Genomic DNA, 27,399 nt, shown 5'->3' with positions numbered 1-27,399 from the left:
ACATGTACATTTACTACACAAACATGTACTTTTACTACCACAACATGTACTTTTATGACCACTTGTACTGTTACTACACAAACTTTTCATACACAAACGTGTACTTTTACTGCCATAAGGTGTAAGTTTACTCAAACATGTACTTTTACTGCCATAATGTATACTTTTACTACAACATGTACTTTTACTGCCATAACATGTAAGTTTACTACAACAACATGTACTTTTACTGCCATAATGTTTGATTTTACTACAACAATATGTACTTTTATTGCCATGATAAGTACTTTTACTACAACAACATGTACTTTCACTGCCATGATGAGTACTTTTACTACAACAACATGTACTTTTACTGCCATGATGAGTACTTGAACTACAACATGTACTTTTACTACAACAACATGTACATTTACTGCCATAACGTCTAATTTTACTACAACCACATGTACTTTTACTCCAAAAAAAAATACTTTTACTGCCATAACATGTACTTTTACTACAATAACATGTACTTTTACTACAACAACATGTACTTTTACTGCCATAATGTGTACTTTTACTACAATAACATGTACTTTTACTACAACAACATGTACTTTTACTGCCATAATGTGTACTTTTACTACAATAACATGTACTTTTACTACAAAATGTTTTACTTTTACTGCCATAACGTGTACTTTTACTATAACCACATGTACTTTTACTACAAAAAAAATTACTTTTACTGCCATAACATGTACTTTTACTACAATAACATGTACTTTTACTACAACAACATGTACTTTTACTGCCATAATGTGTACTTTTACTACAACAACATGTACTTTTACTGCCATAACGTGTACTTTTACTACAACAACATGTACTTTAACTACAACATGTACTTTTACTGCCATAACATGTAAGTTTACTACAGCAACATGTACTTTTACTGCCACGATGAGTACTTTTACTACAACAACATGTACTTTAACTACAACGTGTACTTTTACTACCATAATGTGTACTTTTATTACAACACAATGTACTTTTACTGCCATAACATGTCAGTTTACTACAACAACATGTACTTTTACTGCCATGTGTTCTTTTACTTCAACAACATGTACTTTTAATGCCATGATGAGTACTTTGACTACAACAACATGTACTTTAACTACAACGTGTACTTTTATTACCATACGTATACTTTTATTACAACAAAATGTACTTTTACTGCCATAAGATGTCAGTTTACTACAACAACATGTACTTTTACTGCCATGAGTACTTTTACTACAACAACAAATACTTTTACTAGAACAACATGTACTTTTACTGCCATGATGAGTACTTATACAACAACAAATACTTTTACTACAACAACATGTACTTTTATTGCCATAACGTGTACTTTTACTACAACAACATGTACTTTTACTACAACAAAATGTACTTGTACTGCCATAACATGTACTTTTAATACAACATGTACTTTTACTACAACAAGATGTACTTTTACTGCCATAAGGTGTACTTTTACTCCGACAACACATACTTGTACCACACAAACGTGTTGTTGGCCTGACAAAAGTTGTTAGGTAAAAACAGGCGGGACAAGACCACATCCTGGAAGCTTCTTCCCTTCCCCATTTATGATCAACTGTGATGAAGTCATTTTGTTTGGCATTTCATTTGAACGCTCGCCGTTTTCATGCCAAAGCTGATGAGAGTCAGGAGGAGGAGCCAGGAAGGCGTGACCCAATCTTGACACAATGTGTTAATGTTGTGCAAACATTCAAATGTCGTGTAGGACATGCTAATGTTGTGTAGACATGCTAATGTAGTGTAAACATGCTAATGATGTGTAGGACATACTAATGTTGTGTAAACATGCTAATGATGTGTAGGACATTCTAACGTTGTGTAGGACATGTTAATGTTGTGAAGACATGCTTATGTTGTGTAAACATGCTAATGTTGTGTAAACATGCTAATGTTGTGTAGGACATGCTAATGTTGTATAAGACATTCTAATGTTGTGTAGGACATGCTAATGTTGTGTAAATATGTTAATGTTGTGTAAACATGCAAATTTTGTGTAGGACATACTAATGTTGTGTAAATGTTAATGATGTGTAAACATGCCAATGTTGTGTAGGACATGCTAATGGTGTATAATCATGCTAATGTTGTGTAGGACATGCTAATGTTGTGTAAACATTTTAATGTTGTGTAAACATGCTAAAGTTGTGTAGGACATGCTAATGTTGTGTAGTACATGCTAATGTTGTGTAAACATGCTAATGTTGTGTAGGACATTCTAATGTTGTGTAGGACATGCTAATGTTGCGTAAACATGCTAATGTTGTGTAGTACATGCTAATTTTGCGTAGGACATACTAATGTGTAAATATGTTAATGATGTGTAAACATGCCAATGTTGTGTAGGACATGCTAATGGTGTATAATCATGCTAATGTTGTATACACATGTCAATGTTGTGTAAACATGCTAATGTTGTGTAAACATGCTAATGTTATGTAGGACATTCTAATGTTGTGTAGGACATGCTAATGTTGCGTAAACATACTAATGTTGTGTAGGACATGCTAATATTGTGTAAATATGCTAATGTTGTGTAAGACATTCTAATGTTGTGTAGGACATGCTAATGTTGTGTAAACATGCTAATGTTGTGTAGGACAAGCTAATGTTGTGTAAACATGCTAATGTTGTATAAAGAAGCTAATGTTGTGTAGGACATGCTAATGTAGTGTAAACATGCTAATGTTGCGTAAACACGCTAATGTTGTGTAAACATGCTAATATTGTGCAGAATGCTTAAGAATTAATTTGAAAGAGAAGATAAATCCGAGCCTATTTTGTAAAAAAAATAAATAAATAAATAATAATACTTTGCTTCCCCTAAACACGTCCTGGTGCGCCATTAGCGTAAATCAATGCTAATTACAGGCCTTCATTAAGTCGGCCCGGCTGTCGATGGCAGATAAAGAAGGAGACGATTCGATTGGTGGGAAAGTGACATCCTGGTGTCCAAGGAATCTCCACAGGACAAAAGATCATATCACCAAATCTTTGGCCCCTGTCGCTCGGGTCAAAACCCTGAAAACCTGCTTTGTCCAGGCGTTATCTCTAAGTGGATCACCAGTAACCTTGGAACAAACTCAATGGATTTTATCCCAGAAAAAAGTGTTGCTGTTGTCCTGGACCTGCATGGACAACTTGGGACAACAACGCTCTCCTGAAGTCAACCGAGGACACGTTCCTCTCAGATGTCCGGAACAGACATGGCCAATATATACAAGATAGCCGAGACCAGTCAAACCAGTTAGCATCGTTGTCAAGACAACTTCAACCATTTCCACCGTACAACAGAATAAGTCCTTCTCGGGTTTGGCCAACGCCTCTGAGCTTTTATCGCACGTCAACATTTGAGCCCTGGCAGGACTTCAAACCCTCCTTCAGAAACTCTCCAGGCGTTTAAAAAATAACTATTCCTCCATGAAGACCACCACATTGGTGTTGAAGAATTTAGTCCCAGTCTCAGCCGAATCTCTGCTTGTTTTGTTTTGCTTCACTTCAGTCTAAGTTGCAATATTTGTGTCTTCCAAGGTCGGCACGTGGCCTCCAATGGGACAAGTCAAGCTTGAGGGAATAATCATAAGTTAATGTACTCACTTTTCATGACTACATTCACAGACACAATTTAATAAGCTGAGATCAAAGCAATCAAATACTGTTTTGGCACGCAGGCTTGGTGGTGAGTCGACTCCGATGGTGGGGGAGGATGCCAGAAAGACCTGGCAGGCTCAAATGCATTGTGAGGGTCTGCCCTCAAAAATAGTTTCCATTCCTGCCTCCGGAATAACTCTGAGCATGTCACGAGGGAGGTGCTGGACATTGGCTCCGAGTGGACCATATGTTCTGTGCCTCTATTGTTAAAGCGGCCGATCGGAGCTGTGGCCTGTCATAGCGGTAATCCCGCAACTTGCTAATGTTTGGATGCCATCATTTCGGGCCCCTTTGGCTCAAGGGACTCTGGAGGAAGAGCACGGGTACCGACAGGCCAAGCAGTGTGCGGCTTTGGCGGTTGCAGAGGGAGGAGTTTGGACGAGCCAAAGAGAATGACCTCTGGACGGCTTCGAAGCAAGTCTGGACCACTGTCCGCCACCTCAGGAGGAGTAAGCGGTGCTCTGTAAACACCGTGTATGGTGGGGTTGGCTTGCTTTTGACCTCGGTTCAGGATGTTGCGGATCCCACCTACATGTCTGCCAATGGGGAAGCAGTGCCTGGGGACTATGGTGGACTCTCCTATTTCTAGGACTGAGGTTGCAGAGGTAGTAAAGAAGCTCCTCTGTGGCAAGACCCCAAGGATGGCTGATATCTGCGAGTAGTTCCTTAAGGTTTTGGAATCTGTTGGGCTGTGATGGTTGACAAGACTCTGCAACAGTGCGTGGACATTGGGGGAGGTGCCTCTAAATTGGCAGACAAGGGTGGTGGTTCCTCACTTTATAAGAAGGGGAACCGGAGGGTGCATTCCAACTATCGTGGGATCACACTCCTCAGCCTTCCCAGTAAGGTCTACTCAGCTGTACTGGAAAGGAGGCTACGCCGGACAGTCAAACCCTCAGATCCAGGAGGAGCAGTGTGGTTTTTGTCCTGGTCGTGGAACTATGGACCAGCTCTATACTCTCGGCAGGGTCCTTGAGGGTGCATGGGAGTTGGCCCAACCAGTCTACATATGCTTTTTGGACTTGGAAAAGGCATTCTACCGTGTTCCTTGAGAAGTCCTGTGGGGAATGCTTAGAGGGTATGGGGTATCGGACCGTCTGATTGTAGCAGTCCGCTCCCTGTATGACCGGTGTCATAGCTTGGTCCGCATTCCCAGCAGTAAGTAGGATCCGTTTCCAATGAGGGTTGGACTCCACCAGGGCTGCCCTTTGTCACCCATTCTGTTCATAACTTTTATGGACAGAATTTCTAGGCACAGTCAGGACCTTGAGGGGGATTCGGTATGGTGGCTGCGGGATTAGGTCTGTCCTTTATGCTGATGTGGTCCTGATAACTTAATCTGGTCAGGATCTTCAGCTATCACTTGATCGGTTTGCAGTTAAGTGTGAAGCGACTGGGATGAGAATCAGCACCTCCAAGTTTGAGTCCATGGTTCTTGCCCGGAAAAGGGTGGAGTGTCATCTCCAAGTTGGGGAAGAAATCTTTCTCCAAGTGGAGGAGTTCAAATACCTTGGAGTCTTGTTCACGAGTGAAGGAAGAAAGGATCATAAGGCGCTGTGTCTGCAGTGATGCAGACCCTGTGTCGACCCGTTGTGGTGAAGAAGGAGCTGAGTCGGAAAGCAAAGCTCTCAATTTACCGATTGATCTACGTTCCCATCCTCACCTATGGTCATGAGCTTTGGGTTATGACTGAAAGGACAAAATCACGGGTACAAGCGGCCAACATGAGTTTCCTCCATCGGGGAGCAGGGCTCTCCCTTAAAGATTAGAGTGAGCAGCTCTGCCATTCAGGAGGAGCATCTGGTCAGTTCCCGCTGGTGGCCCTAACCGCCACCCACCAGGAGCAAGGGATAATTTTCCAACTGAAGCACATGACTGGGATAGTGGAAGCTGGGGATCTAACCAGGAACCTTCAGAATGCTACCAACCGAGCCACGCCGTCCCCTACCAGTGCTTGGAAGAAAACGCTCTGACGTCAAGTGAGACGTCACTCTTCCAAAGTGTGCTAGCTTGATGATAATTTACAATGGATTTGCCATAAGCAGGCTACTATTAGCATTAGCCATTTTACATGGCAATTTCAACACCTCCAAATGTAGTAACGGAAACTACAACTAAGATGGATGCCACAACCCAACAGCTGCTGTGTAAAGCAAAATACTGACAGTATTAACACTTTGTATGGCGCAACACAACAGTTGGACAACATACCTTAGTTAACCTGTGCAGTACTGCCATCTACTGTCTTACATTAAAACATCACTTTTTATTAGCAACAAATTAACACATAAAATACCAAAAGTGGTATCCTTAAGTACCTGTAATGATTCAGATACCGGGAATTGGTACCCTATTGGTTCAAATGTGAACGTTACCTAAACTTAAATGTGTGTGTGTGTGTGTGTATGTGTTCTTGTATTTCTACCCTTCTTGAGACACGAAGAAGGAAATGTAGCTTCCATATGAGGAGGTGTGAAAAAGTGATGACATCATGGTCCCAATAACATTGCATCTAATACTGTGGGGGGGCATAGCTCGGTTGGTAGAGCGGCCGTGCCAGCAACTTGAGGGTTGCAGGTTCGATTCACGCTTCCGCCATTCTAGTTACTGCCGTTGTGTCCTTGGGCAAGACACTTTACCCACCTGCTCCCAGTGCCACCCACAGTGGTTTAAATGTAACTTTGATATTGGGATTCACTATGTAAAGCGCTTTGAGTCACTAGAGAAAAGCGCTATATAAATATAATTCACTTCACTTCACTTCACTAATAGAGAATGTTTCATTTGCACCCCTGCTGGTGAAATCTATCAAAATGAGGGTGGTCCCAAAAAGGAGGGATTTTTCAAATTGACTGTGTGTCACTTTTAACAATGCTCCCGCTCTGGTCAACATATGGAATAACAAGTGTGTATAAAAATTTCAAGTGCTCCCCCTCTGGCCAACAAATAACAAGTGTGTGTAAGAAATTAAAATGTGCCCCTTTTGGCCAAAATTTATTAAAATAAAATAAATAGATACGTACATAGTGACATACTGCAATAACTTGAAGTAAATAATTAAGATTAAATACCAATTACAAAAATTTACTTAAAGCATCTTTTTCTCACAATGTGTCGACTTTTTGCCTTATAAAATTGGGAACAATTTCTCTTATTCTTTCTGTTTCTGTAGTATTGCAATGTTTTCTCGTAAAATTACTACTTTTTAATGTAAAATTATTACTTTTTATTGCAAAATGGTGACATTTGTCATACAAAATTCAGACTTATATCACAATATTGCCAATTGCTTTGTTGTTCTTGTAAAACAGGGACATTTTTATAGTAAAATGTTGACTTTTAGTCAGGACTATGGCGGGGTTTTGTTTTGCTCCTTCGACGCAGCGGGATTACAGGACAAGCCAGGCGTGAGTTCAGGTACATATTGTTTATTTAAACACTATAATAAAAAATAAACAAACTAAGGGCGCTCATAATGAGGTACAGAACTTGGCTACAAAAATATAAACAAAAACACTTGCTCGATTGGCATTAATGATAATGAATAAACAAAAGATACTATCAACGATACTCAATAAACCAAAAACTAGCACTGAGGCAAAAAAATACAAAAGGCTTACGTGGCGTAGTCAAAATAAAGTAGCAGCGTGGCAAGGCATGAAGAGTGCGTGGCCGTGGTCAAAATATGCAGGAATCTACAAAAGGCAAAGTTCCCAGAATGATGAACAGAAAGTAAATAACTTAAGTACTGGCTGTGGTAATAGAAAACAGGTGTGAGAGGCTGAGGATCGGGGTGCGACTTAAGGGGACCAGGTGGAAACTAATGGGTTGCCATGGAAACAAACAAAAAAAGGAAGTGCAAAATGTGACTGAATGTCCAAAATCAAAACATAAAATGACAAAACATAAACCTTGCTTAACAGGCATGACACTGTTGTCATCGTTTTGCCAAGTAAAATTCAGATCATTACAATATTGCCAAGTTTTCTTATAAAATTGGGACTTTACTCGAGTAAAGTTACGACTCTCTTCATAAAATTGCCAACATTTTAAGCTTTTCTTGTAAATTCGCGACTGTTACTGAGTAACATTCCAACTTTTATCATAATATTGCACAAATGATCAGTTTTTCTTGTAAAATCTTGACTTGCTTTGTAAAAAAAATTCTATGACTTTTATTATAATACTGCCAAAATTCTACTTGTTTTTGGTGAAATTGTGACCCTTTTCTTTTGAAATTACAACTTTTTTTTTTTTTAAATATTTGCACATGTATACATTATTAACATTATATCTTTATATATCTACATAGGGTGGTCCTAAAAAGGTAGTAATTTTTCAGAGGTCTCAAGAAGGTAACAAATACAACAGTGTGTGTGTGTGTGTGTGAGTGTGTGTGTGTGTGTGTGTGTGCGTAATGGTTGAGAAAAGCATAATGTTGCGATCCGTGACTCGGATCTTCACATATTAGTGTTTATTTTTCCATCTTTGTTCTCATTCTCTGTTTGATCCCTTTATTTCCTGTTTAGTCCATCACCATGGTTACTTATTAGTTTCAGCTGCTACTCCCGGTTCCTGCACACCTGTTCTCTGTTAATCACCTTCCCTTTATAAGCCAGCCTCTTCTGTTTATTCTTTCTGGGACTCTAGTTTGTTTTCACACAACGGTACGTCTGCTTTGCACTTTTGCTTACATGCAATTCCTGTAGTATTCTCGCGAGCTCTCATGTTGCGCAATTGTATTCATTCTTAGCTCTCATGCTAAATGTTTTGTTTTCCCCCTTTGTGTGCCTATGTGCCAGTTTAGTTTACTATTTGTTTATCCTAGCTATCATGCTAGCGTCTTTTGTTTGCCTTTTCTTAGCTCCAGTATTGTTGTTTTCTAGCACCTTTTGTTATTCAAATAAATAGTTAAACCTTACCTTTGCTGTGTTCTATTTTGACGCATCCTCGAGGGAATCGAACCCGGCACCACGATGCCGAACAGACGTAACACATAAGATTGAACAAAAGGTGCAGTTCCATGATGATGGTATAAAAATGATGAAAAAGGTCTTTAAAAACGACTCATAATTAATCAATCAGATTTAAATGATTGTTTGGTCGTTTGAAAGCATTTGAATAAAATAAATGAGCTTGATTGTATTAAAGCTGTCAGTGACATACTTTTATAGTGAAACATGAAAAGGTCATCCCTTTAAAATTGTAGTAATACTGTGAGAGAATACTTGATTGTCACCTTCTGCTGGGCTGGATCCTGCGCTCTCCTCGCCGCCACGTCATCCTGGCTCTGGGCGACGCCCGCGCTTTGCACTCCATGGACACGTCCTTGCCCAGCGTGGCCATGACTCGCACGGCGTTGGCCAAGAAGACGGGCGGTGATGCTGAGAGAGTGACAAGAGGGTTGTTTTAGCATTGATGCATCATCATGTGTGATAGCAAAACATGCTTGTGTTTTATTGAGACTGGAACTGAAGAATGATGCTGACTTGCAGGAAAAACATAGATTGAGACTGGAACTGAAAAATGATGCTGACTTGCAGGAAGAAGTCATGAAGTCATTAGTGCAGCCAGACACGTGCTTTATTAATGACACCAAGTAGTTCGCTCATAACATGAAGAGAAAATGTGTTGTTATGCTTTGCATCTCTTGACCTACATTAGCATCTTGCCTTGACAAAATACATCTTCATCATCAAAATGTGGACGTTGCTGAGATTCCAGGGAAGACAAATCAAATCAAACTTGAACTGAAGCAGTTTAAAGTGGCAGCAGATCAATAAAATCTAATTCATGTCGGGGCTGCCGGCTTTGTCAGCAAGGATTATTTATATATTAACATTTTAATTACTCATTCATAAAACATCATTACCTTGATAATGACATCATCACCTGATAGTGATATCATCACCTTGATAGTGACATCCTCACCAAGATATAATCACCTTTTTTTTTTTTTCTATAAATGGTTGATTTACAAACCCCGTTTCCATATGATTAGGGAAATTGTGTTACAGTAGATGTAAATATAAATGGAATAAAATTATTTGCAAATCCTTTTCAACCCATATTCAATTGAATGCACTACAAAGACAAGACATGTGATGTTCAAACTCATAAACTTTATTTTTTTTTTGTAAATAATAATTAATTTAGAATTTCATAGCTGCAACACATGCCAAAGTAGTTGGGAAAGGGCATGTTCACCACTGTGTCACATCACCTTTTCTTTTAACAACACTCAACAAACGTTTGGGAACTGAGGAAACAAATTGTTGAAGCTTTGAAAGTGGAATTCTTCCCCATTCTTGTTTTATGCAGAGCTTCAGTCGTTCAACAGTCTGGGGTCTCCGCTGTCGTATTTTACGCTTCATAATGCGCCACACATTTTCGATGGGAAACATGTCTGGACTGCAGGCAGGCCAGGAAAGTACCCGCACTCTTTTACTAAGAAGCCACGTTGTTGTAAGACATGGCTTGGCATTGTTTTGCTGAAATAAGCAGGGGCGTCCATGATAACCTTGCTTGGATGACAACATATGTTGCTCTAAACCTGTATGGACCATTCAGCCTTAATGGTGCCTTCACAGATGTGAAAGTTACCCATGCCTTGGGCACTAATACACCCCCATACCATCACAGATGCTGGCTTTTCAACTTTGCGCTTATAACAATCCTGATGGTTATTTTCCTCTTTGTTCCGGAGGACACCACATCCACAGTTTCCAAATATAATTTGAAATGTGGACTCGTCAGACAACAGAACACTTTTCCACTTTGCATCAGTCTATCTTAGATGATTTCGGGCCCAGAGAAGCCGGCGGCGTTCCTTGGTGTTGTTGATAAATGGCTTTGGCTTTGCATAGTAGAGTTTTAACTTGCACTTACAGATGCAGCGACCAACTGTAGTTACTGACAGTGGTTTTATGAAGTGTTCCTGAGCCCATGTGGTGATATTCTTTACACACTGATGTCGGTTTTTGATGCAGTACCGCCTGAGGGATCAAAGGTCCGTAATATCATCGCTTACGTGCAGTGATTTCTCCAGACTCGCTGAACCTTTTGATGATTTTACGGACCGTAGATGGTAAAATCCCTAAATTCCTTGCAATAGCTCGTTGAGAAATGTTGTTCTAAAACTGTTCGACAACTTGCTTAAAAATTGGTGACCCTCGCTCCATCCTTGTTCGTGAATTACTAAGCATTTCATGGAAGCTGCTTTTATACCCAATCATGGCACCCACCTGTTCCCAATTAGCCTGCACACCTGTGGGATGTTCCAAATAAGTGTTTAATGAACATTCCTCAACTTTATCAGTATTTATTGCCACCTTTAACAAATTATTTGTCACGTGTTGCTGGCATCAAATTCTAAAGTTAATGATTATTTGCAAAAAAAAAAAGTTTATGAGTTTGAACATCAAATATGTTGTCTTTGTAGCATATTCAACTGAATATGGGTTGAAAATGATTTGCAAATCATTGTATTCCGTTTATATTTACATTTAACACAATTTCCCAACTCATATGGAAACGGGGTTTGTATATAGGTTAGTAAGGTAAAGTGTTGTACCTGACAAGTTTCGGCTACTTTGCTTCTGCGGCCTTCATCAAAGGTGTCACGTGATGTCAGGTACAACACTTTACCTTACTAACCTATATAAGTAAACTATTTATAAATATACGTCAGTAGGCTAAATTAACCTCTTCAACATATAATCTGTGACGAGTTGGTCGCATGGTGATGCGGGTTTCGTCCTCCCAAGGATGCAGACGGGCTTTGGACACAGCGTGCAGGTAGGAAATGATTTATTTGAAATATAAATCAGACTTTGACAAAACTAAAAGAGCTGGCATGGGATCTAGAAAAAACAAATGGGCTTAGCATGGAAGCTAGCATAAGCAGAACCGGGAACAAAAGTCGTCACTTGTTGCGTAAAGCAAATTAGGAAGCAAGGCAGACTGGGAGAAGGCAGGCTAAAAAATGACAGTAATCACAACACAGGTGCGCGTCAGGAGCAAGTGGCAGGTGAAAACAATGAGCAACCATGGAAACAAACTGAGAGGCCAAAACAAACAGAAAACACACAAAGACTCAAAAATCTAAATCCAAATATGATCCGGGCAGCGGATCATAACAGGGCCCCATAAATGAATCCCGGGCGCGGCACCGCTGCTGCCCACTGCTCCCCTCACCTCCCAAGGGGTGATCAAGGGGATGGGTCAAATGCAGAGGACAAATTTCACCACACCTAGTGTGTGTGTGACAATCATTGCTACTTTAACTTTAACTGGCGAGAGGAAGGATTATTATGTATTATAGCATACTGCATGCACTTAAATGTAAAATATATGTAGAATATATTTATATTATTCATATATTATATATTATATATATGTCATATGTTATTTACTATTATTATTGTTTATTGTGAACGAACTGTGGAGCTGAATTTCCCCCAGGGATCAATAAAGTACTATCTATTCTATTCTATTCTATACATCCATTTTAAATGACCACACCTTGGGCTTAGAAGTTGTGGACAATTTCCAGTTTGACAAGTTCAAGTGATATCATGTAAAGTGGCAAACTGGCGAGAGGAGCCATCACACAAATGTGAAATGAGTATGATGTCATTGTGCTTCATTTGAGACAGCGGTGCTTATCCTTAGTAACTGGCGAGAGTAATAGTATAAATAATTGTAGGACATGTGTGCATACACAAGTCTATGTTGGGCTTGAAGTTTCTGGAACACTTGGAGTCTTTTTGGTTCAATTGATATTACAATATTAAGTGGCAGTTTTCATTAGTAACTGGTGGTAAGAGTGATCGCCTTTATAATATGACACATTTATGTGGGTTTTTTATGCAAAGTGGCAGTTATTATTAATAACTATTGGAAGAGTTATCGCCTTTATAATATGACACGTCAATGTGTGAATATGTTTAAAGTGGCAGTTATTAATAACTGGTGGGAGGAGTGATCACCTTTATATTATGACACATTTATGTGTCCTTTTTTTTGCAAAATGCAGTTATTATTAATAACTGGTGGAGGAGTAATTGCTTTTATAGTATGACACGTCAATGTGTGAATATGTTTCTTATGAAAAGTGGCAGTTATTATTAACTGATGGGAGGAGTAATTGCTTTTATAGTATGACACGTCAATGTATGAATATGTTTCTTATGAAAAGTGGCAGTTATTATTAATAACTGAGGGAGGAGTAATTGCTTTTATAGTATGACACGTCAATGTGTGAATATATTCCTTATGAAAAGTGGCAGTTATTATTAATAACTGAGGGAGGAGTAATTGCTTTTATAGTATGACACGTCAATGTGTGAATATGTTTCTTATGAAAAGTGGCAGTTATTATTAATAACTGTTGGAGGAGTTGTCGCCTTTATAATATGACAAGGCAATGTGTGAATATGTTTTTATGCAAAGTGGCAGTTATTAATAACTGGTGGAAGGAGTGATCACCTTTATAATATGACACATTTATGTATCCTTTTTTTGCAAAGTGGCAGTTATTATTAATAACTGATGGAGGAGTAATTGCTTTTATAGTATGACACGTCAATGTATGAATATGTTTTTTATGAAAAGTGGCAGTTATTATTAATAACTGTTGGAGGAGTTATCGCCTTTATAATATGACACGTAAACGTGTGAATATGTTTTTATACAAAGTGGCAGTTATTAATAACTGGTGGGAGGAGTGATCACCTTTATAATATGACACATTTATGTGTCCCTTTTTTTGCAAAGTGGCAGTTATCATTAATAACTGATGGTGGAGTAATTGCTTTTATAGTATGACACGTCAATGTGTGAATATGTTTCTTATGAAAAGTGGCAGTTATTATTAATAACTGGTGGGAGGAGTGATTGTCTTTGTAGTTATTAATAACTGTCGAGAGAAGGGGTGATTATTTCACTGGTTATGATGGAAGTAATAGTGTCAGAATACATATGTTCAGACAAATAGCTGCTATGCACTCGACAGTTAACATTTAGAAAAATGGAGAACGGGGCCAGAGATTCCGCAAATGTCACGGAGTGTCCTTGGAAATAGGCTCTGCCGACTGCCAATCAAAGTGTCCCAGGGGACACTGAAGGGGACGTCAAGAGGGGACCCTGAAGGGGACGTCCAGAGGGGACCCTGAAGGGGACGTCCAGAGGGGACCCTGAAGGGGACTGGGAGTCAGCAGCTGTGAGTCAAGGAGAACATCATCAGAGGACAGAATGAATGCAGCTGCAGGGTGAGGCTCATGACGGCATCGTGGTGCGTTTGTGAGCGTCCGACAAACAGCTGTCAGAGTCCCTCTCTGAATGTTGATGTCTCTTGTAAGTGTGTCCTTATTGGTCCATTAGGAACCTTTGTGACCTTTTATTAGCAAACATCATGGCTGACATTGTGTCCTTCTCTTCTTCTTATTATTAATCATCCATCACACTTCTCTTCTTCATATTGATCTTCAATCACACTCGTCTTCTTCATATTGATCATCAATCACTCAGCACCACCTCCTGCATTTTAATCATCATGTCTTCTCATTGCATCTTTACATCTTCATCTTTGACACCACAGGAACTACAAAAGCCAAAAGCCGTGAAGTTGTCACAATGTGTAAATGGTAAATAAAAAGAGAATACAATGATTTGCAAAACTTTTTCAACTTAGATACAGTTGAATAGACTGCAAAGATAAGATATTTAATGTTCACGCTGATAAACTTTGTTATTCTTCGCAAATATTAGCCAGTTTGGAATTTGATGCCTGCAACATGTTTCAAAAAAGCTGGCACTAGTGGCAAAAAAGACGGAGAAAGTCGAGGAATGCTCATCAAAGACTTATTTGGAACATCCTACAGGTGAACAGGCTAATGGGTAACAGGTGGGTGCTATGATTGGGTATAAAATCAGCTTCCATGAAATGCTCAGTCAGGATGGGGCGAGGGTCACCACTTTGTCAACAAATGCCTGAGCAAGTTGTTTGAAAACAACATTTCTCAACCAGTTATTGCAAGGAATTTAGGTATTTTCTACCTTCAAGGTAGAAAATACCTAAGTCAAGAATTCTTGGTGAAGAATCCTGAACACTTCCGTTATGCTGAGGAGACCAAAGTGGCGTGGGAGGAAGGAAAACTGTCAGAAGTCAGTTTTCTACCAACCGGCATAGCTCGGTTGGTAGAGCGGCCGTGCCAGAAACTTGAGGGTTGCAGGTTCGATTCCCGCTTCCGCCATCCTAGTCACTGCCGTTGTGTCCTTGGGCAAGACACTCTACCCACCTGCTCCCAGTGCCACCCACACTGGTTTAAATGTAACTTAGATATTGGGTTTCACTATGTAAAGCGCTTTGAGTCGATAGAGAAAAGCGTTATATAAACATAATTCACTTCACTTAAAGTGCTTTGACACTTTTTCCACATTCACCCATTTACACACACATTCACACACTGATGGCGGGAGCTGCCATGCAAGGCCCTAACCACGACCAATCAGGAGCAAGGGTGAAGTGTCTTGCTCGAGGACACTACAGATGTGAGGAGGTTGGTAGAAGATGAGGATCGAACCAGGAACCCTCAGGTTGCTGGCACGGTCACTCTCCCAACTGCGCGATTTTTGTTAATAAGAATGTTTGTAAATGTTAATGAGAATGTTTATACATGTTAATAAGAATGTTAATCAATATTTAAAAATTATTATAAAAATGTTCATCCATCCATCCAATTTTTTTACCGCTTGTCCCTCCATAAATGTTAACAATAATGTTTATAAACGTTAATAAGAATTTTTGTAAATGTTAATAAAAAAGTTTGTAAATTCTAATAATATAATATGTTTATAACTGTTAAGAAACTTTATAAATCTATCTATCCATCCATTTCTACCGCTTGTCCCTTTTGGGGTTCGCGGGGGGTGCTGTAGTCTATCGCAGCTGCATTCGGGGGGAAGGAGGTGTACACCTTGGATAAGTCGCCACCTCTTCGCAGGGTGTCGTGGAAAAAAGACGATTCTTTAGTGACAAATAGCTTTAAAATGACTTATTAAAGTAACAAACAAATAATAACAAGCTTTGCAAAGCGAGACCAAACCAGAACGACACATCCTATCGTTCCAGTTTGTTGTAACTCCTTTAGAATATGTCATGACAATTATACATTCTCAGAAGTCCCACCCTCCACGCTCATCAACATAGAGTACCCCAGTAAAAGAATGCCCAAGGTCCTGTGAAGAGGAGGGGGTGTCGTTTGCCCAGAAGGATGGGGGGTCACTCAGGAAAGGGGACCAATTTAGCCCAAAGGGGGGTCAGGAATAGATAACCCATACGCCTGGTCAACTAAAGTCCACATGTTACATCAAAGACAGAGGAGACAGACCTTGATCAAGATTAGATGTTTCTTACAAAGCTTTACATTCCTAAGCCTAATAAACAGCTTTTGGTACCCAGTTCAAAGAACATCATCAATTTAAACGAGTACAAGTAATTTTGCTATCACAAGGGCCAACACAGATAGACAGACAACATTGTTGATGTTAAAAAATTTGATTTTAGGTTATTATTACAAGCGGTAAACTTTATTTTTTCTACTTGTGTGACAGAAATATAGATTACGTTTTTTTAATGATTAATTCAAATAGTTTTGAAATGTTCTTCACACTTTATTGCTGACCATTAAACCATGAAATGTAAAGAAAGTGCCAAGTTTGACCCTGGAACTGACCATGTGATAGACAATAGTATTGTTCTGAGGTATGACTGCAGTTGTGTGATGAAGTGATGACCTTCTTACCTAAAATGTTTGATCCTGGAACTGACCGTGTGATACAACATAGTTGTGTGATGAAGTGATGACCTCCCTACCTAAAACTGTGAGTGCAGCGTTGGCGTAGAGTGCAGCGTGGGTGTTTTCCGCCACACACTGGTACACTCCTGAGTCTGCAGGCTGCACTTGGTGGATGGTCAGCTGGCCGTTCACCACCTCTATTCGACCCTGGAACAGACCACAGCCATGATGCCTTTGAGCAAGGAGGACCAGGTGAGGGCGTCGTACCTGCGACGTCAAAGGTAAAGCGTTACGTAACCAGCGATATGTGGGCCTGGGTCTCCCTGTGGCCTTGCACTCCCACTGCAGAGTCTCTCCACTGTCCACCCGCCTGTCCTCCATCTTCTTCACCCACTCTGGTGACGCTGCAACACACAATATCTATCATTATCATGACTAATATATTTATTATCATCATTTATATCATTTTTAAAATCATTATTTATATCATGATCATGACTAATATCATTATTACTATTAATTATTGCATTTTTAAAAACATTATTATAATCATTATCATGACTAATATTATTAGTAATCTCATTCTAATATTTTTATTAATATCATTATAATGACTAATATTATTATTAATAAAATAATTTTAATGTTAATATTATTATCATTACTAATATGATTATTATTACTTTTATTAATGCCAATATGATTACTATTAAAAATTTAATCATCATTATTATTACTATTACTAATAGTATCATTATTATTATTATTACTATTATTAATATTATTAATAATATCATTTTTGAAATCATTATTAATAGTATTATTATCCATCCATCAATCCATTTGCTACCGCTTTTCCCCAATATAATTATTACTATTATTAATATTATCAATATATTTTTTAAATCATTAATATTATTAATGCCATTACTAAAATCATTATTAATATTAATATAAATAATACTATTAATATTAATAATTGTATCATTATTATTATCATTTTTAAATAGTAAATGGTATATGGGTTGTATTTGTCAAGCGCTTTTCTACCATCAAGGTGTTCTTAGCGCTTTGACACTTTTTCCACATTCACACACTGATGGCGAGAGCTGCCATGCAAGGCCCTAACCACGAGCCATCAGGAGCAAGGGTGAAGTGTCTTGCTCAAGGACACAATTATTATCATAATTATTATCATTATTATAATTATTATTAATAACATAATATCATTATTGTTGTTATTATTAGTAGTAATCCTATTATTAATTATTATTAAAATAATTATCATTATTTTTATTATAATCTTTATTATTATTATTAGTATTATTATAATTGTCACAAGTACTATTATTATCATTAACATACCTTCTCATATTATCAACAAAATCAGCCCTTTGAGACATTCGTGATTAAGGGCTATTTAAGTAAACTTTGATTGATTGATTGATTGATTATATTTATATTATTATTATTAATATAATGTTATTATTGTATTTATATTTGTATTAATATACATAAGCTTTATTACTATTAATAATATAATTATCATTGCATTATTACCTTTATTGTTATCAATATCATTATCAATAATAAAATTAATATTGTTAATAATATAATATCATTGGTGTTGTTATTAATAATAATACAATTATTATATTATCGTTATTGAAATAATGTTCACAATTATTATTATTATATTAATTATTAATAGTAGTATTAATACAATTATAATTAGTATTATTATGATAATTATCATTTTTATTATTAATTGAATCATCATTGCTAATATATGTATTAATATTATTAGCATTATTATTTTTATTATGTGGAGAGGGGTGTGGGCCACGCGTTCTCTGCGTGCGGGGTATGTGCAGGGGCCGGCCACGAATCCGCAACAGGTGAGTGGATACCTCAGCTGGAACGAGTTATCTAATCACCTGTTCCTTTATTTGGCAGCGCTGGAGACCATGAGGGAGAGAAGGAGGCAGAGAGCTGCACAGCAGGACGACAACTGTTGTGTGGGAGCTGAAAAGCAGAAGCCGAACTGTTGTGTGAAAAAAGGAAAATAAAACTGTGTGAAACTCTAAAGCTGGCAGTGGTGTGATCCTGTCTACCCGACGAACACGGGAGGGGAGAGGAGGAAAACTTCCGCAATTGGCGCCCAACAGGGGACCAAGTAAGAAAAAAATATATATGTATATAAAATAAAAAAATAAAAAAATGTCTACTACAACCCCTCTGGAGGCGCTTGGACAAGTGCTGGCTCAGGTGTCAGTGGTGAGCCAACAGCAGACTCAGCTGATACAATCATTGATGGACAGATCAGACTCGTCAGGGGAAAGGACAATGGCACCCATGCAACGATGTGTTTGAGGCCATGGCGAAATCGTACGAATGGCCGGAGGTGCAGCGGGTGGCGCTGAGTCTCCCGGCGACCGGCCGCATGCAATACTCCAACCTGCGCCACACAATCCTGGATTGGGTCGGCAGCAGCTCGGAAGACCACCGGAGAAAGTTCTGCGCCATGAGACTGGGCCCTGAAGACCTTCTCTACGTCCTGGTGCAGCAGCTGCGGGATGCGGCAACCCGATGGCTCCAGCCAAATGGCAGGACCCGGGAATGCAAGAATACATAATCCTCGAACAGTTTTTGGACGCCATCCCGGCCAGGACCACCGCTCCGCCAACGTCAAAACAGCAGTGACACTGGCCGAGGACCACCTAGCGGTGCACCGAGATGCGATCACAAAGCCGGCCGAAAGACCCACCCCGGCCCCCCGCCGACGAATAATGCCACCAGACGGAACCACCCTGGAGCAGCGCCAGTGCCCGGCTGGTCAACCTGGGACCATCGAGCAGGTCCCCTCCGCGAACAATCCACACCCACGCACACACACCTATTCATCTACACAGACACGCTCAACAAGGGGGGGGAACTCGAGGATATAATGCTCCCTCTGATTTTTTGTTGCAGGGTTCCAGCGCTGAGCAAAGAGGGCTTTCCTCACGGACGGCGCCTCATATACCAAGGCCGGTGTGCTGTGGGTGCAGCCAACCTGGGCACATGCGCCGGGAGTGCCCCATAATGGAGGTAGAGCAGGTGTTGCAGGTTGTCGGGCCTCCAGCACCCCCTCCTTCACTCTGGACGATGACATTATCCAAGTAGGCAGCCGCGTATGCAGCGTGGGGTCGCAGCACCCGGTTCATGAGGCGCTGGAACGTGGCAGGCGCACCAAACAAGCCAAACGGGAGTGTCACGAATTGGTACAAACCTTCCGGAGAGGAGAAGGCTGTTTTTTCCCTTATCACAAGAGTCCCGGGAAAAAATTTCAACATCCCTTTCTGTCTGCAGGCGGATGTGTCGGGCCGAGGACTGGGGGCAGTGTTGACCCAGCAGGTGAGGGGCGTCGACCGCCCCGTACTTTACATCAGCAGGAAACTGTCAGACCGGGAGGCAAGGTACAGCACGGTGGAGAGGGAGTGCCTTGCCATCCGGTGGGTGGTCGGGGCCCTCCGCTACTACCTGTTGGGGCGGGCCTTCGGTCTCTGCTCGCACCACAAACCTCTCCAGTGGCTCCACCGCATGAAGGACGCCAATGCGCGGATCACCCGGTGGTACCTTGCGTTGCAGCCCTACAACTTCCGGGTGGTCCACAGGTCGGGCGCGGGGATGGCCATGGCCAAATTCCTCTCTCGCCACGCTATGGGGGGGGTGTTCGGCCTGAGTCTGGCGGTGGAGGCATGTGGAGAGGGGCGTGGCCCACGCGTTCCCTGCGTGCGGGTTATGTGCAGGGGCCGGCCACGAAGCGGCAACAGGTAAGTGCATACCTCAGCTGGAACGAGTTATCTAATCATCTGTTCCTTCATTTGGCAGCGCTGGAGACCATGAGGGACAGAAGGAGGCAGAGAGCTGCACAGCAGGACGACAACTGTTGTGTGGGAGCTGAAAAGCAGAAGCCGAACTGTTGTGTGAAAAAAGGAAAATAAAACTGTGTGAAACTCTGAAGCTGGCAGTGGTGTGATCCTGTCTACCCGACGAACACGGGGGGGAGAGGAGGAAAACTTCCACATATTATTATATGTATTATTATTATTAATAGTAGCAATATTATTAGTAGTATCCCTATTATTATTACTAGCATTATTATTATTGATATAATTATTTTTTTCTTTATTATAATTATGATTACTATTATTATGTGGTGTGATAAATGTTGCTGCATAGGCCACTTTGACACCTGCCTTCAGAACACACCTTATTTAAAACCTGAAAGGCAATTCCACCTATTTCTTTCATCCTTGTCTCTAAAGTCAATCAGGGTACAGTATTATGCAGAGGTGTACTTACAACGATTATGGGGGTGTAACATACAATATTTAAGACTGCAAGAGTAAAACATGACTATTAGTTGTGATTTTCATGCGCTGCTCAGAATGTTTTGTACTAAAGTGAAAGTGAAAGTCACTAATCCCCCACGGAGTCCTGCATCGGGACCACTACACCCTCCTTAGAGTCCTGCACCAGGACCACTAGACTCACCACCGAGTCCTGCACCGGGACCACTGTACCCCCACAGAGTCCTGCAACAGGACCACTATTCCCCCCGCAGAGTCCTGCACCAGGACCATTAGACTCACCACCGAATCCTGCACCAGGACCACTAGAACTCCCACCCCCCATTGAGTCCTGCACCAGGACCAATACCCACCACCCCCAGAGAGTCCTGCACCAGGACTCAAAAGACCCCCCACTGAGTACTGCATTAGGACTACTACACCTCCAACAGAGTCCTGCACCAGGACAACTAGACCCCACCAGAGTCCTGCACCAGGACCACTAGACCCCCCACAGAATTCTGCACCAGGACAACTGGAACCCCCCACAGAGTCCTGCGCCAGGACTACTAGACCCCTGACAGAGTCCTGCACCAGGACCACTGGACCCCCACTAAGTCGTGCATCAGGAACATTATACCCCCTACTGAGTCCTGCACCAGGACCACTACACCCCCCACCGAGTCCTGCACCAGGACCACTAAACCCCCCCCACAGAGTCCTGCACCAGGACCACTAGATCCCCCACAGAGTCCCGCACCAGGACCACTACACTTCCCACAGAGTATTCCACCAGGACCACTACACCTCCCACTGAGTCCTGCACCAGGACCACTAGACCCCCCACAGAGTCCTGCACCAGGACCACTTCACCTCCCACTGAGTATTGCCCCAGGACCACTACACCTCCCACTGAGTCTTGCACCAGGACCACTACATCTCTCGGTGAGTCCTGCACCAGGACCACTACACCTAACACGGAGTCCTGCACCAGGACCATTAGACCCCCCACAGAGTCCTGCACCAGGATCACTACACCTCTCGCTGAGTCCTGCACTAGGACCACTACACCTCCCACTGAGTCCTGAACCAGGACCACTAGACTCCCCACAGAGTCCTGCACCAGGACCACTTCACCTATTTAGGGACGGCGTGGCGCAGTGGGAGAGTGGCCGTGCGCAACCCGAGGGGCCCTGGTTCAAATCCCACCTAGTACCAACCTCGTCACGTCCGTTGTGTCCTGAGCAAGACACTTCACCCTTGCTCCTGATGGGTGCTGGTTGGCGCCTTGCATGGCAGCTCCCTCCATCAGTGTGTGAATGTGTGTGTGAATGGGTAAATGTGGAAGTAGTGTCAAAGCGCTTTGAGTACCTTGAAGGTAGAAAAGCGCTATACAAGTACAACCCATTTATCATTTATTTACCTAACACGGAGTCCTGCACCAGGACCATTAGACCCCCCACAGAGTCCTGCACCAGGATCACTACACCTCTCGCTGAGTCCTGCACTAGGACCACTACACCTTCCACAAAGTCTCCCACCAGGACCACTAAACCCCCCACAAAGTTTTGCACCAGGACCACTACACCTCCCACTGAGTCCTGCACCAGGACCACTAGACTCACCACAGAGTCCTACACCAAGACCACCAGACTCACCGTAGACCTGCAGAAGTCCTTTGAAGGTGGCTCCTCCTCGAGGATTGTCAGCTTTGCACTCGTAGGTCCCCGAGTCCTCCAGCTGGATGTCAGGAATCTCCAGAAGTGCCTGAGACTTGCGAAGTCTGGCCTTCTTGGGAATGTTTCCATTCAGTTTCCTCCATGTAATGGTTGGAACTGGACTGTCACAAAGGACACACATCAATAATAACAGTCATTATACATACAAATTATATATATATGTGTATATATATATATATATATATATATATATATATATATATATAAGGGCTGTGAATCTTTGGGTGTCCCACGATTCGATTGAATATCGATTCTTGGGGTCACGATTCGATAATATATCGATTTTTTTCGATTCGATTCTCGATTCAAAAACGATATTTTTCCGATTCAAAACCATTCTGTATTCATTCAATACATAGGATTTCAGCAGGATCTACCCCAGTCTGCTGACATACTAGCAGAGTAGTAGATTTAAAAAAAAAAAAAGGCTTTCATAATTGTAAAGGACAATGTTTTATCAACTGATTGCAATGATGTAAATTTGTTTTAACTATTAAACGAACCAAAAATATGACTTATTTTATCTTTGTGAAAACATTGGACACAGTGTGTTGTCAAGCTTATGAGATGCGATGCATAAGTGTAAGCCGCTGTGACACTATTGTTCTTTTTTATTATTTTCACAAATGTCTAATGATAATGTCAATGAGGGATTTTTAATGACTGCTATGCTGAAATTATAATTAATATTGATACTGTTAATGATAATATTCATTTTTGTTTCACTACTTTTGGTTTGTTCTGTGTCGTGTTTGTGTCTCCTCTCAATTGCTCTGTTTATTGCAGTTCTGAGTGTTGCTGGGTCAGGTTTGGTTTTGGAATTGGATTGCATTGTTATGGTATTGCTGTGTAGTGGTTTGTTGGATTGATAAAAAAAACAAAAAACAATAATAATAGTAAAACATTTTTTAAATGAGAATCGATTCTGAATCGCACAACGTATTCAAATCGATTTTTTCCCACACCCCTAATATATATATATATATATATATATATATATATATATATATATATATATATATATACATACATATATATATATATATATATATATATATATATATATATATATATATATATATATATATATATAGTCACGCCCATGGGATCAGGTTTTGGTTTTGTCATGTTTGGTTTAATTTTTCGGACAATCAGTTCCTCTTCCAGCACTTCCTTGTTTTCTTTGTTACCATGCCAACTCAATGATTTTCACTTTGCCCTCATGTCACGCCCCTATCCCCATGTCATGCACCTGTTTTCAATCATCATAAATAATTATTTAAACCGGAAGTTGCCTGGAAGTCAGCTTGGCAACTTTACATATCCCTCAACCCGATTCATGCCAAGCCATGCTGTTTATTCCCTCCTGCTCATGTCAAGTAAGTTTTTGGTTTAGTTATGTCACAGTTTTTTAGTTTTGTTTTCAGTAGTCAATTTTTTTCTCCGCCATTGTGCGCGCCATTTGTTTGCCTTTTGTTGTAGTTTTTTAGTGTTAGTAATAAATAAATATGTACTCACATTCACGTCTCGCTCATGCCAATTTCCCTTTGCTTTGGAAAAGCAAACTATCCCCAAGTCCAAGTCGTGACATAAGTTGCCAGCAGAAACGTTTTTCCGCAAGAAATTTGGACGAGGCATCTTGGCCTGTCCTGCGCGCAATGGAGGAAGAGACGCTGTGGAAAAGACGCTTCGTGGAGCACAGAGAAATTATGTGGGGACCAGATGGAAAACTGGTGCCGTTGAAGTCCATTTGGTCCGAGGACGGCGCCATGTTACCGCAGTCCCGGGAGCACCGCTCCTGACGAAGGGCGTCTGGGAAGACTTCCACGAGTGGACAGGATGCGTCAACCTCGCAAGCTCCTCCCCCTTCGAGCGGCAACAGGCTCCAGGCTACCCGGCTTCCCCAGGACAAAGTCACGCCACCGTCAGCAGACACCACAGATATGGAATTTTTTTCAATACTTTTTCTCATGATCACCCACCCCCAGCAGAAGACTCTAGCACAATAACCACGATCAAATACTGTCAAAACATGATTTTGAACATCAGATCTAATCATTCACAGCCATCCAAGTTTCATGCTCCGGCCCTCAGGACTCAAGCCCCGCCCACATTACACACAAAAAAAAAATGTTCACCCTCTCAATCCAAGACAGAAGAAAAAATACTTTTTAGACATTTCAAAGGGGAGGATTCTGCCACACTCCTCACCTCCCTCCACCCACTAAAAGACTGTTCCAGATCGCGGCGAGCGCGTCTGGTATCCACTCCTTGAGGGGGCGGAGGGGGGGGGCAGGGAGCGTTTCAGGTGGGGTCGCCCAGCGTCATGCTAAGCCACATCCCCCAGCACGGCCGCCTCCACCTGTCTTTCGGCCTGCTAAGCCGCAACCCCCAGCTAGGCCACCTCCACCTGCACCACAGCTAGCACCTGTTGCTGCTCCAAAGCTAGCACCACGACCTACACCAAGTCCAAGTCCAAGGTTAGCACCAAGTCCAAGTCCAAGGCTAGCACCAAGTCCAAGGCTAGCACTAAGTCCAAGTCCAAGGCTAGCACCAAGTCCACGCCAAGCTCCAGTGCCTGCACCACACCAAGCTCCAGTGCCTGCACCACGCCAAGCTCCAGTGCCTGCAACACACCAAGCTCCAGTGACTGCACCACGCCGGGACCCAGTGCCTGCACCACGCCAAGCTCCAGTGCCTGCACCATGCCGGGCCCCAGTGCCTGCACCACAACAGGTATCAGTGCATGCACCATGCCAAGCTTCTCCGCCTGCCACGATGACGATGCGTCCGCCTCCTTGTCGGCCACGTATGTGGCCACTACTTGGTCGTTCGCCACGCCAAGGGCGCCGACCTCCTTGTCGGCCACGGCTGTCGCTGTTACCTGGTTGTCCACCATCCCAGGTGTGCCGATCTTCTTGTTGGCCACGGATATGGCCCTTCCCGGGTCGCCCACCTCGTCAGGTGCAGCGGGCCTCTACGCGTCGCGGCCACCTAACTCTGCCCCGGCGGATACGGGGACACGTGGTCCGGCGACCCACCGCCATGTCTCCTTTCCGCCCTCCCATGACTCTTGATCATAGTTTCTTTTTTTGGGACATCTGGGATCTGTCCTTGACGGGGGGGCTATTTCACGCCCTTGGGATCAGGTTTTGTTTTTGTCATGTTTGGTTTTATTTTTTGGACACTCAGTTCCTGTTCCGGCCCTTCCTTGTTTTCTTTGTTACCATGCCAACTCATTGATTTTCACCTTGCCCTCATGTCATGCCCCTATCCCCATGTCATGCACCTGTTTTCAATCATCATAAATTATTTAAACCAGAAGTTGCCAGGAAGTTAGCCTGGCAACTTTACATATCCCTCAACCTGATTCATGCCAAGTCATGCTGTTTATTCCCTCCTGCTCATGTCAAGTAATTTTTTGGTTTAGTTATGTCACAGTTGTTAAGTTTTGTTTTCAGTAGTCAAGTTTGTTCTCCGCCATTGTGCGCGCCATTTGTTTGTCTTTTGTTGTAGTTTGTTAGTGTTAGTAATAAATAAATATGTACTCACATTCACGTCTCGCTCGTGCCAATTTCCCTTTGCATTAGGAAAACAAACTATCCCCAAGTCCAAGTCGTGACATATATATATATATATACTGTATGTATATATATATATATGTATATATATATATATATATATATATATATATATATACATATGTCACAACATATATATATATATATATATATATATATATATATATATATATATATATATATGTCACGACTTGGACTTGGGGATAGTTTGTTTTTGCTTCGTAAACCTGTGTTTACTTACATCTTTGTTTACTAATTACAAGTGTGTTTACTTATATCTTTGTTTACTCATTACACATTTGTTTTACTTATATATTTGTTTACTTATTACAAGTTTGTCCACCTATATCTATGTTTACTTATATATTTGTTTACCTATTACAAGTGTGTTTAATTATATTTTAGTCTACTTATTATAAGTTTGTTTACTTATATCTTTGTGTACTTATTATAAGTGTGCTTACATATATTTTTGTTTACTTGTTACAAGTTTGTCTACTTATGTATTTTATTCATTACAAGTTTGTTTACTTTTTACAAGTTTGTTTACTTATTACAAGTTTGTTTAATTATATATTTTACTCATTACACATTTGTATAATTATTACGAGTTTGTTTACTTATATTTTAGTTTACTCATTAAGTTTGTCTACTTATACATTTTACTTAGTACACATTTGTATACTTATTTTAAGTTTGTTTACTTATATTTTTGTTTACTTATTACAAGTCTGTCTACTTATATATTTTACTTATTACAAGTCTCTTTACTTGTGTGCGTGTTACAAGTTTGTCTACCTATATATTTTACTTATTACATGTTTTTACACTTATTATAAGTTTGTTCAATTATATTTCTGTTTACTTTTTACAAGTGTGTCTACTAATATAATTTATTTATTACATGTTTGTTTACTTATTACAAGTTTGTTTACTTATAACTTTATGAAATTATTACAAGTTTGTTTACTTATTTCTTTGTTTACTTATTACTACTTAGTTTACTGATATATTTTTTTACTTATTACAAGTTTATTCACATATTATATCTTTGTTTACCTATTACACATTTGATTATTTGTATCTGTGTGTACTTATTACAAGTTTGTGTACTTATATCTTTGTTTACTTATTACTACTTTGTTTAGTGATATCTTTGTTTGCCTATTACAAGTTTGTTTACTTATAATATCTTTGTTTACCT

General features: G+C 40.7%; 1 protein-coding gene across 1 annotated transcript in view; it reads right to left on the bottom strand.

Moving 5' to 3' along the window:
- LOC133537107 (contactin-5-like) overlaps nucleotides 1-27,399 on the bottom strand; it is a 125,080-nt gene that overhangs the window by 36,924 nt on the left and 60,757 nt on the right. The window contains exons 9-12 of the mRNA XM_061877972.1: nucleotides 22,534-22,715; nucleotides 16,809-16,945; nucleotides 16,619-16,748; nucleotides 8,981-9,125 (exon numbers count right to left, since the gene is read on the bottom strand). Coding sequence (XP_061733956.1) covers nucleotides 8,981-9,125; nucleotides 16,619-16,748; nucleotides 16,809-16,945; nucleotides 22,534-22,715 — 594 coding nt within the window. The remainder of the gene's footprint in view (nucleotides 1-8,980; nucleotides 9,126-16,618; nucleotides 16,749-16,808; nucleotides 16,946-22,533; nucleotides 22,716-27,399) is intronic.

The sequence above is a fragment of the Nerophis ophidion genome, linkage group LG18 (genome assembly GCF_033978795.1).
Source record: "Nerophis ophidion isolate RoL-2023_Sa linkage group LG18, RoL_Noph_v1.0, whole genome shotgun sequence".
Lineage (NCBI taxonomy): Eukaryota > Metazoa > Chordata > Actinopteri > Syngnathiformes > Syngnathidae > Nerophis > Nerophis ophidion.
The sequence above is the reverse complement of the archived record's forward strand: the minus strand, read 5'-3'. Positions and strand labels throughout refer to the sequence as shown.